The 12,195-nt window shown below is 56.1% G+C and overlaps 1 protein-coding gene across 1 annotated transcript in view; it reads left to right on the top strand.

Moving 5' to 3' along the window:
* The first annotated feature begins 1,906 nt into the window (after positions 1-1,906).
* Positions 1,907-12,195, top strand: part of ETFA (electron transfer flavoprotein subunit alpha) — an 18,708-nt gene continuing 8,419 nt past the window's right edge. Inside the window, 4 exon segments of the mRNA XM_078622729.1 lie at positions 1,907-2,086; positions 9,311-9,400; positions 9,402-9,461; positions 10,586-10,699. Coding sequence (XP_078478855.1) covers positions 2,045-2,086; positions 9,311-9,400; positions 9,402-9,461; positions 10,586-10,699 — 306 coding nt within the window. The 5' untranslated portion in view covers positions 1,907-2,044.

Raw genomic sequence — 12,195 nt, forward strand, 5'->3', positions numbered from 1 at the left:
ATGTAGTACAAAAGTTGGAGTGATGTGGTACAGAAGATGGAGTGATGTGGTAAAGGAGTTGGAGTGATGTGGTACAGGAGATGGAGTGATGTGGTACAGGAGATGGAGTGACGTGGTATAGGAGGACGTGGAGCTGAGTGGACTTGCCGATGACTGGTACCAGCGGTGTCAAGATCGGCCTCTGTGGAGGAGGAGGCTCGTGAAGGACGCTGCTACTGGCCAGTTGGAGGCAGTCGCCCTCCAACAACAACGGAGGGCAGAGGAGCGACGCTCACAACAACGAGCGGAGCGCCGGGTGGATAAAACGCAGCGATTTTACACATTGGGGAGCACAGGTGGTGCATCGTCCAGCCATCTCAGTCAGTCGACGCATGGCACCTGCGTCTTGCCCCCGTGACCTCCTCTCAGCGGGCCTTCGACACTTCACGTGGCCTCACAGTGCACCTAGCCTGGCACGCGACCGCCACCACCACCAACAACACCAGTGGCGATTATCCGGACCGGTCCTGGGGGCCTCACCGCCAGGGTCGACTCAGCCTCAACTGAGTACCTGGAGCAATGTGTGAGTACCCACCTGTTACTGGGGAGACAAAGGCGGTCGGGCGTGGTGCTGAACACCCACCCCCTCGTGTACCGTTCCGGCCTTCATAGCTCCTCGCTAACAGCACTTGCCCCTACAGTCTGTTAAGGCTATACGGGGGATCTTTGTCTTTTGTGCCTCTCTATCTCTGCTCACAAGATGTTATTTCGGCTGCCCCCCCCACCTCGCGACCAACTCCGCACTTGCCCTACGGTCTCCACGGAGCCTACACGGGACACCTTTGTCAGTATCACATTGCCCCCCCCCTCTCGCTCCTCTTTCTGTGTGACCGCTGTTCATGGTGCCCGGCTCGACTGGGCATCGACCGAGTTACCGCCGGGGAGACAAAGGCGGTCGGGCGAGGTTGCTTGGCCCCGCCCCCCCCCATCCATCCACCACCACCATCCCCATCCACCCGCCCATTCACCCCCCCCACCATCCTCCACCCCCCATGACCCCCCCCCAATCCACCCCCATCCCCCCACCCATCCACCCCCATCCCACCCCCACCATCCTCCACCCCCCATTCACCCCCCACCCCCCATCCCCCCCATCCCCTCACTCCCCCACCCCCCACCATCCCCCCCCCCACCATCCACCCCCCATCCCCCATCCCCCCACCCCCACAATCACCCCCCCCCCCACCATCCCCACACCCCCCATCCCCCCCACCCCCCATCCACCCCCCACCACCATCCTCCCCCCACCCCCCACCCCACCACCCACCCCCCATCCCCCCCATCCCCCCACCATCCCCACCCCACCACCCCCCATCCCCCCACCCCCACAATCACCCCCCCCCACCATCCACCCCCCATCCCCCCACTCCCCCACCCCCCACCATCCCCCCCCCACCATCCACCCCCCACCCCCCATCCCCTCACTCCCCCACCCCCCACCATCCACCCCCCATTCCCCCACCCCCACAATCACCCCCCCCCCCCCACCATCCCCCCACCCCCCATCCCCCCCACCCCCCATCCACCCCCCACCACCATCCTCCCCCCACCCCACCACCCACCCCCCACCCCCCATCCCCCCACTCCCCCACCCCCCACCATCCCCCCCCCCACCATCCACCCCCCACTCCCCCACCCCTCCCCCCCACCACCCCCATCGTGGTTGCCACCGCGGCAGCGCCCCCCCCACCACCACCAGGCGCTGCTCTCTGCACTTGCCCCTCGCCACCACCACCACCCGCACGGCAGCGTTGGCGAGGCTACCCGGGGCACCTTTGCCTCTGTCGCTATTCACGTTCCGGGGCCCCGCATCTCGCGGCAAGGTCACCACCAGCACCACTAGTCGAGCCGGGCCACGCTGCGGCCTTTGTCGCTAAACACTTTAAAGCGACGTTAATATTGTTGTTGTGGTTGTTGTGGTGGTTGTTGTTGTTGTCAGCGAGGTAGATTAAGTGGTGGTGGTGGTGGTTGTTGTTGTTGTGACGACTTCGCCGTTCTCCGGAAGATGCTGGGGGTCGTCTCGAGAAGGCCTGCAGGCCTCAACGTGGTGAGTAGCGAGCAGAGTGAGTGTCACTGTGTGTGTGTGTCAGTGTGTGTGTGTGTGTCACTGTGTGTGTGTGTGTCAGTGTGTGTGTGTCACTGTGTGTCAGTGTGTCGGTGTGTGTGTGTGTCACTGTGTGTGTGTGTCACTGTGTGTGTGTCAGTGTGTGTGTGTGTCACTGTGTGTGTGTCACTGTGTGTCAGTGTGTCGGTGTGTGTGTGTTAGTGTGTGTGTGTTAGTGTGTGTGTGTCACTGTGTGTCAGTGGGTGTATGTCACTGTGTGTCACTGTGTGTCAGTGTGTGTGTGTGTCAGTGTGTGTGTGTCACTGTGTGTGTGTCACTGTGTGTCTGTGTGTGTCAGTGTGTGTGTCACTGTGTGTGTGTCACTGTGTGTGTGTCAGTGGGTGTGTGTCACTGTGTGTGTGTCACTGTGCGTCAGTGTGTGTGTGTGTGTGTCAGTGTGTGTGTGTCAGTGTGTGTGTGTCACTGTGTGTGTGTGTCAGTGTGTGTGTGTGTCACTGTGTGTGTGTCACTGTGTGTGTGTGTCACTGTGTGTGTGTCAGTGTGTGTGTGTGTCACTGTGTGTCAGTGTGTCGGTGTGTGTGTGTTAGTGTGTGTGTGTTAGTGTGTGTGTCACTGTGTGTGTGTCAGTGTGTGTGTGTGTCACTGTGTGTCAGTGTGTGTGTGTCACTGTGTGTGTGTCACTGTGTGTCAGTGGGTGTGTGTCACTGTGTGTGTGTCACTGTGTGTATGTGTGTGTCAGTGTGTGTGTGTGTCACTGTGTGTGTGTCACTGTGTGTGTGTCAGTGGGTGTGTGTCACTGTGTGTGTGTCACTGTGCGTCAGTGTGTGTGTGTGTGTGTGTCAGTGTGTGTGTGTCAGTGTGTGTGTGTCACTGTGTGTGTGTGTCAGTGTGTGTGTCAGTGTGTGTGTGTGTCACTGTGTGTGTGTCAGTGTGTGTGTCACTGTGTGTGTGTCACTGTGTGTCAGTGTGTCGGTGTGTGTGTGTTAGTGTGTGTGTGTTAGTGTGTGTGTGTCACTGTGTGTGTGTGTCAGTGTGTGTGTGTGTCACTGTGTGTGTGTCACTGTGTGTGTGTCAGTGTGTGTTAGTGTGTGTGTGTTAGTGTGTGTGTGTTAGTGTGTGTGTGTCACTGTGTGTCAGTGTGTCGTGTGTGTGTTAGTGTGTGTGTGTGTCAGTGTGTGTGTGTCACTGTGTGTCAGTGTGTCGGTGTGTGTGTTAGTGTGTGTGTGTCAGTGTGTGTGTCAGTGTGTGTGTGTCAGTGTGTGTGTGTTAGTGTGTGTCAGTGTGTGTGTGTGTCACTGTGTGTGTGTCAGTGTGTGTGTCACTGTGTGTGTGTCACTGTGTGTCAGTGTGTCGGTGTGTGTGTGTTAGTGTGTGTGTGTTAGTGTGTGTGTGTCACTGTGTGTGTGTGTCAGTGTGTGTGTGTGTCACTGTGTGTGTGTCACTGTGTGTGTGTCAGTGTGTGTTAGTGTGTGTGTGTTAGTGTGTGTGTGTTAGTGTGTGTGTGTCACTGTGTGTCGTGTGTGTGTTAGTGTGTGTGTGTGTCAGTGTGTGTGTGTCACTGTGTGTCGGTGTGTCGGTGTGTGTGTTAGTGTGTGTGTGTCAGTGTGTGTGTCAGTGTGTGTGTGTCAGTGTGTGTGTGTTAGTGTGTGTCAGTGTGTGTGTGTGTCTCAGTGTGTGTGTCAGTGTGTGTGTGTGTGTGTGTCAGTGTGTGTGTGTCACTGTGTGTGTCACTGTGTGTGTCGGTGTGTGTGTCAGTGTGTGTGTGTGTTAGTGTGTGTGTGTTAGTGTGTGTGTGTCAGTGTGTGAGTGTGTCACTGTGTGTGTGTCAATGTGTGTGTCAGTGTGTGTCTCAGTGTGTGTGTGTTAGTGTGTGTGTTTGTGTCTAGTGTGTGTCGGTGTGTCGGTGTGTGTGTGTTAGTGTTTGTGTCTAGTGTGTGTCGGTGTGTGTGTGTTAGTGTGTGTGTCGGTGTGTTTATAGCGTAGTCTCGTGGTAATTAATTGAAGGTGGAAGGGTTACCAGCCCCTCGCACCCGTCCATCAGCCCCACCAAAACTAACCACTTGCCTGGGTATTTTGTACCATCGGACACTCCACCCCCACAACTCCCAATCGGTGATGGGGCAGTAGTGTGCTTATGACCGGCTCCAGTTTGACAGCAGAGGACTCACTCCGAATCAGTCGAGCGGCAATATCTTTTCATCGGTTGCGTAACGCTGTGTGGAAGCTACCTGGTCTGTCGCTCCGCACGAAGCTTCAGGTCTTCTCGGCCACAGTCATTCCCTCCCTTCTCTACGCTTGCGAAACGTGGACCCCCCTAATGGAGCATCTTCGCCGGTTGGAAACATTTAGGCTGGCCTGCCTACGATCCATCCTGGGTTTAACCAGGCTGGATTGTGTGAGGAGCTCACAAATCCTTGAAAGATCTGGGCAAAGTCCCATTGGTGAGCTCCACCGGCAGGCAAGGCTGCGTTGACTGGGTTATGTAGCCCGCATGCCCAGCCACCGCATGCCCAAGCAGCTTTTGTTCGGCCGGATCGAGGGGGCTAAACGGGCGCGGCACGGGCTAGAGAAGAGATGGAGTCATGTGGTACAGGAGGACGTAGAGCTGAGTGGACTTGCCTATGACCGGTACCAGCGGTGTCAAGATCGGCCTCTGTGGAGGAGGCTCGTGAAGGACGCTGCTGGGCAGTTGGAGGCAGTCGCCCTCCAACGACAACGGAGGGCGGAGGAGCGACCCTCACAACAACGAGCGGAGCGCCGGGTGGCTAAAGCACACCAAGTTGGCACAGTAGGGGGCACAGGTGGTGCATCAGCCAGTCATCTCGGTCAGTCGACCCGTGGCACCTGCTGGGTCTGCCCCGTGACCTCCTGCCAGCGGGCGTTCGACACTTCACGTGGGGAGCGGTGGTGCAGCGGTTAGCGCTACGCTGCGCTACGGACCTGGCGACCAGAGTTCGATTCCCGCTCACGGCCAACACCAGTGGCGATTATCTGAACCGGTCCAGGGCCTCCCCTAGGTCGACTCAGCCTCAAATGAGTACCTGGTGCGGTGCGTAAACATCGCCACTGGGGAGACAAAGGCGACCGGGCGTGGTGCTGGCCACCCACCCTCTCGTGTGGTGTGCCGGCCTTCACAGGTGCTGCTACTCGCTAACAGCACTTGCCCCAGCAGTCTGTTACAGGCTACACGGGGGAATCTTTGCCTTTGAAGAAGGGCAATTTCCCGAAACGTCGCCGATTTGTATGCAGTGTCGTTGACGCTGAACATGTATGTTGGGCGGGCGGGCGTGGGGGGGGGTAGGCAACGAAGTCCAGTGGTTACCGCACTGCGCTACGAACCCGGCAAACCTGAGTTCGATTCCCGGCGATGGCGACGAACGGGTCAGTGGCGAGTGACAGCCGAACCAGTCCAGCGTGGCCGGCAATCTCCTCCAACCCGCGCTGCCCAGCGTGGTGAAGTATGGTCAAACAGCCCCCATTACTTTCATGCACGTGAAATAATTCCACGTAAGGTGACGGTGTGTTTCGGAATTCGAAGGGTAAACGGGGCGTTGGTTAATTTTTAAATCCTTTATATTAAGTTCACTTGCGCGCTTGCTTGCTTGCTTACGACCGTGCAAATCTTTCGGTCGTTTTTTAACCCACTTCCCGTGATCCAATCGAGCTGACATTTTCCGCACAGACTCGTTGTGCGTGACAATTAATGTTCGTGAAAAGACATTTCAAAATGTTACACTTTTTAGGACAAAAAATTTATATTTAATTACCAATTGCTTAAAGGTGGCAGGCAATCATCTGACCCATAGGTGGCAGCCATCTCAAGCCAGAGGACGAGAGGACTCTAGCCGCCACGCATATATAGGATTTAAAGTTAAAAACTTTGTTTTTACGGGTTATACTTGTTACAAAGTTGCATTCGACTTATCCACCTCGCCCAGTAACAGTGGCGATTATACGGACCGATCATCCTGGCTCTCCCGAAGGTCAACTCGGCCTTCAAACGTTGCGTGAACTTCGGCACCGTGGTGCCCGCCACCCACCCGCTCGCTCCCTCGTGTGCCATGCCGGCCTTCTCGCTCACTGACAGCACTTCCCCCCCCCCCAACTGTAAAGGCTCTATTTGGGAGATCTTTGATCACTTTTTGTTTGTGTTCAGGCCAAGGTGTGTGTGTGCGTGTGTTGCGCAATGGGTTGTGTAACGACGCGGGGAATGGGTTGCACGCCAGAACGGGTCCGCGTGAACCCTTTGCCGAATGCACCGCTAGCCACCGTCATCGCCGTCGCCCCTTAACATCCCTTTGCCAATCCACTGCTGGATGAAGGCCTCTCCGTGCCGTGCGGGTCACGCTTAGTTTGACCGTACTTGCCCACGCAGGCCAGCGCGGGGTCGGTGACCGTGGGGAGCCAGTAGGTGTTGGGGCTTAGTGCAGCAGGGTACCGTGGGGGACATCTGTAATTTGACTGCACTGCCCACTGAAGCCTGTAGCATCTAAAATAATGCACTCAAAGACAATGCACTATCACCTTTGTGCTGTGCGCCTTTTGGCGTCCTCTGGTCTAGCACCGATTGAGACGAGGCTCAAAAGAAAGCCGTCTTTGGTGTGTGGACCAATCCGTTTCAAGGGCAAAGCATATGTTATCAGTGTGTTTTTTAGTTTGCATTTTGACCACAAGCATTGTGGTTGAGTCTATGGGCAGTGTTGAGTCTATGGGCAGTGGTGAGTCTATGGGTAGTGTGAGTATATGGGCAGTGTTGAGTCTATGGGCAGTGTTGAGTCTATGGGGAGTGCTGGTCTATGGGTAGTGTTGAGTCTATGGGCAGTGTTGAGTCTATGGGCAGTGTTGAGTCTATGGGTAGTGTTGAGTCTATGGGCAGTGTTGAGTCTATGGGCAGTGTTGAGTCTATGGGCAGTGTTGAGTCTATGGGCAGTGTTGAGTCTGGGTAGTGCTGGTCTATGGGTAGTGTTGAGTCTATGGGCAGTGTTGAGTCTATGGGTAGTGTTGAGTCTATGGGCAGTGTTGAGTCTATGGGCAGTGTTGAGTCTATGGGTAGTGTGAGTCTATGGGCAGTGTTGAGTCTATGGGCAGTGTTGAGTCTATGGGTAGTGTGAGTCTATGGGCAGTGTTGAGTCTATGGGCAGTGTTGAGTCTATGGGCAGTTTTGAGTCTATGGGCAGTGTTGAGTCTATGGGTAGTGTGAGTCTATGGGTAGTGTTGAGTCTACGGGTAGTGTTGAGTCTATGGGCAGTGTTGAGTCTATGGGCAGTGTTGAGTCTATGGGCAGTGTTGAGTCTATGGGTAGTGTTGAGTCTATGGGTAGTGTGAGTCTATGGGCAGTGTTGAGTCTATGGGCAGTGTTGAGTCTATGGGCAGTGTTGAGTCTATGGGTAGTGTGAGTCTATGGGCAGTGTTGAGTCTATGGGTAGTGTTGAGTCTACGGGTAGTGTTGAGACTATGGGCAGTGTTGAGTCTATGGGCAGTGTTGAGTCTATGGGCAGTGTTGAGTCTATGGGCAGTGTTGAGTCTATGGGTAGTGTTGAGTCTATGGGTAGTGTTGAGTCTATGGGCAGTGTTGAGTCTATGGATAGTGTTGAGTCTATGGGCAGTGTTGAGTCTATGGGTAGTGTTGAGTCTATGGGTAGTGTTGAGTCTATGGGTAGTGTTGAGTCTATGGATAGTGTTGAGTCTATGGGCAGTGTTGAGTCTATGGGTAGTGTTGAGTCTATGGGCAGTGTTGAGTCTATGGGCAGTGTTGAGTCTATGGGTAGTGTTGAGTATGGGCAGTGTTGAGTCTATGGGCAATGCTGAGTCTATGGGCAGTGTTGAGTCTATGGGCAGTGTTGAGTCTATGGGCAGTATTGAGTCTATGGGCAGTGTTGAGTCTATGGGCAGTGTTGAGTCTATGGGCAGTGTTGAGTCTATGGGCAGTGTTGAGTCTGGGTAGTGCTGGTCTATGGGTAGTGTTGAGTCTATGGGCAGTGTTGAGTCTATGGGCAGTGTTGAGTCTATGGGCAGTGTTGAGTCTATGGGCAGTGTTGAGTCTATGGGCAGTGTTGAGTCTGGGTAGTGCTGGTCTATGGGCAGTGTTGAGTCTATGGGTAGTGTTGAGTCTATGGGTAGTGTTGAGTCTATGGGTAGTGTTGAGTCTATGGATAGTGTTGAGTCTATGGGCAGTGTTGAGTCTATGGGTAGTGTTGAGTCTATGGGCTAGTGTTGAGTCTATGGGCAGTGTTGAGTCTATGGGTAGTGTTGAGTCTATGGGCAGTGTTGAGTCTATGGGCAGTTTTGAGTCTATGGGCAGTGTTGAGTCTATGGGTAGTGTGAGTCTATGGGTAGTGTTGAGTCTACGGGTAGTGTTGAGTCTATGGGCAGTGTTGAGTCTATGGGCAGTGTTGAGTCTATGGGCAGTGTTGAGTCTATGGGTAGTGTTGAGTCTATGGGTAGTGTGAGTCTATGGGCAGTGTTGAGTCTATGGGCAGTGTTGAGTCTATGGGCAGTGTTGAGTCTATGGGTAGTGTTGAGTATGGGCAGTGTTGAGTCTATGGGCAATGCTGAGTCTATGGGCAGTGTTGAGTCTATGGGCAGTGTTGAGTCTATGGGCAGTATTGAGTCTATGGGCAGTGTTGAGTCTGATGGGCAGTGTTGAGTCTATGGGCAGTGTTGAGTCTATGGGCAGTGTTGAGTCTATGGGCAGTATTGAGTCTATGGGCAGTGTTGAGTCTATGGGTAGTGTTGAGTCTATGGGCAATGCTGAGTCTATGGGCAGTGTTGAGTCTATGGGCAGTGTTGAGTCTATGGGCAGTGTTGAGTCTATGGGCAGTGTTGAGTCTATGCGTAGTGGTGAGTCTGTGGGCAGTGTTGAGTCTATGGTGCAGTGTTGAGTCTATGGGCAGTGTTGAGTCTATGGGTAGTGTTGAGTCTATGGGCAGTGCGTGTGTAATTCACAAGCCGTACCCGTCACGGTCTGCGCACGCTGTTCGACGACCTCTGCTGTGTTTGTCTCGTCGCAAGATCGTATTTTTGACCCCCCCCACCCCCCGCCACCGGCATCCCCGTAGAATTCTACGCGGTCACAATATCATCTCGCACCGGTACCGCAGGTCGCGGTTGGCTTGCGGCTCACTGCTGCCGTCGTGAGCGGGCGTGGAGGATTCTGACCCGTGCCGCTTGCGTGTTGTTTGCGTGTTGTTTTTGCTGGGCGCGCAGATAGCGGCGCTGCGGCGCCTGCAGAGCACGCTGGTGATCGCCGAGCACAGCGATGCGGCGCTCGCACCCATCACCCTCAACGCCATCACGGGCCGCGACGCGGCTGGGCGGCGACGTGACCTGCCTCGTGGCCGGCACCAACTGCGCACCGGTAGGCACACACCGGTAGGCACGAGCCGGTAGGCACGAGCCGGTAGGCACGAGCCGGTAGGCACGAGCCGGTAGGCACGCGCCGGTAGGCACGCGCCGGTAGGCACGAGCCGGCAGGCACGAGCCGGTAGGCACGCGTCGGTAGGCACGCGCCGGTAGGCACGAGCCGGTAGGCACGCGTCGGTAGCAACGAGCCGGTAGGCAAGAGCCGGTAGGCACGAGCCGGCAGGCACGAGCCGGTAGGCACGAGCCGGTAGGCACGCGCCGATAGGCACGAGCCGGTAGGCACGAGCCGGTAGGCACGAGCCGGCAGGCACGAGCCGGCAGGCACGCGTCGGTAGGCACGCGTCGGTAGCCACGCGTCGGTAGCCACGCGTCGGTAGGCACGCGTCGGTAGGCATGAGCCGGTAGGCACGAGCCGGTAGGCACGCGCCGGTAGGCACGCGTCGGTAGGCATGAGCCGGTAGGCACGCGTCGGTAGGCACGAGCCGGCAGGCACGCGTCGGTAGGCATGAGCCGGTAGGCACGCGCCAGTAGGCACGCGTCGGTAGGCACGCGCCGGTAGGCACGAGCCGGCAGGCACGCGTCGGCAGGCACGAGCCGGCAGGCACGCGTCGGCAGGCACGCGTCGGCAGGCACGAGCCGGTAGGCACGCGTCGGCAGGCACGAGCCGGCAGGCACGCGTCGGTAGGCACGCGTCGGTAGGCACGAGCCGGCAGGCACGAGCCGGCAGGCACGCGTCGGTAGGCACGCGTCGGTAGGCACGAGCCGGCAGGCACGAGCCGGCAGGCACGCGTCGGTAGGCACGCGTCGGTAGGCACGCGCCCGCTGGCCTGCGGGCGGGCGTGCCGGGGAGAGAGGGATGGGCCCGGGAGGGACGGGCGGGGTTGACCACGCGGGGTTAACCACACGGGGACGACCACGTGGGGTTGACTACGTGGTGTTGACCATGTGGGGTTGACCACGTGAGGTTGACCACGTGGGGTTGACCACGTGGGGTTCGACTACGTGGGGTTGACCACGCGGGGACGACCACGCGGGGTTCGACCACGTGAGGTTGACCACGTGGGGTTGACCACGTGGGGTTGACCATGTCCCCCGCTCTTGCTGACCCCACCCCCCCAGGCTGTGCAGGCTCTCAAGAGCGTGAAGGGCGTGGGGAGAGTGATCGTGGCGCAAAACGACGCCTACAAAGGCTTCCTCCCCGGTGAGTCGGGCGCCACGGTGGCTAAGAGATGTTAACTACCTCGCCTGGTACGCAGGAGGTCGTGGGTTCGATCCCGACCCTGACGCCTGCTGCTGTATATTTGGAGTTTGCGTGTCTCTCTCTCATCATCACGGTGGCTGAGATGTTAGCTACCTCGCCTGGTGTATACAGGAGGTCGTGGGTTCGATCCCGACCCTGACGCCTGCTGCTGTATATTTGGAGTTTGCGGTGTTTCTCTCCCCGTGGTCGAGCTGATTTTTCTTCGGGCCCTCCGGTTTTTCCCTCCACATTTAGAATCTACGCACATTCAGAGTATTTGGCTGCTATAAATGTCCACGTCATAAGCCACTTTGTTGGGCTATCATTTGTGGCCTGGTCGCTCCTGAAAAAGTCCTATACAGCTCAGTGGGGGCCAGACCTTGTAAAATATAAATTAGTTGAATCTACAGTGTCTGCGAATCGCGATCCTGAACTCAATTCCTCCGGCACTGGTCCGCGTCTCCACAGTTTAATCGTCGATTATTTTTATTTTAAATCCTTTATATTAAGTTCACTTGCTTGCTTGCTTGCGCGCTTACGACTGTGCAAATCTTTCGGTCGTTTTTTAACCCACTTCCCGTGATCCAATCGAGCTGACATTTTGCACACAGACTCGTTGTGCGTGACAATGTATTTTCGTGAAAAAAAATTTCCTAAATTTTCCACTTTTTAGGAAAAAAAAAATTTCACTAACACAGAAAATTATTCTGGATGTGTGTCAACACACTATAAAAATGAAACTCTTACTCAAGAAAAACAGAAATGAATAAAAAAATAAAACCGATGCCACGCATATAAAGGATTTATAGTGAAAAACTTTGTTTTTACGGGTTAATTTTTTTTCAGTTGGGCTGTGCTCGGCTGGGTCACGAGCAGAGGTCACAAACGGGTTTTGATTCCTTACCCGTACCCGGCCGCACCAGGGTCGCAAACGGGTACCCGTACCCGTACCCGGCCGTAACCGTACCCTACCTGTACCCGGCCGGGTATGGGTATCGGGTACCTGATTGCGACCTCTGGGATGAAGCCATGTTGCAGGCGCGGGTGGGTTGATTCTAGGAACTTGAATTGTGAGAAGAGACAAGACGTTGGGAAATGAGTGACAAACGGTGACTCACCAGTGACTCACGGTCTACCCGTACCCGTACCCGGCCGCACCAGGGTCGCAAACGGGTACCCGTACCCGGCCGGGTACGGGTAGCCGGGTATCGGGTAGGGTACGGGTATCGGGTACCCGGTTTGCGACCTCTGGTCATGAGGTTGCCGCGTGCCCAGCCACTGCTTACTCCCAGGCGTCTTCCGTTTGGCCGGTAGAGGGGGGGGCTGCCAAACGGGTGGCCGGGTTCAAAGGTCGGCGTGCACAACAAACCGTTGCGTCAACGTTCCAGCCCAGGCACATTTTAATCGGCAATTCCTGAACGGTCATTGGTGAGTGGGAAGGATCGGCAAATGCCGGTTGTGTTTGCGGATGGGCTGATTATTAACGTGG

This window comes from Lampetra planeri, unplaced genomic scaffold (assembly GCF_965212315.1).
Source record: "Lampetra planeri unplaced genomic scaffold, kcLamPlan1.2.h2 scaffold_175, whole genome shotgun sequence".
In the NCBI taxonomy this organism is placed as follows: Eukaryota; Metazoa; Chordata; class Hyperoartia; order Petromyzontiformes; family Petromyzontidae; genus Lampetra; species Lampetra planeri.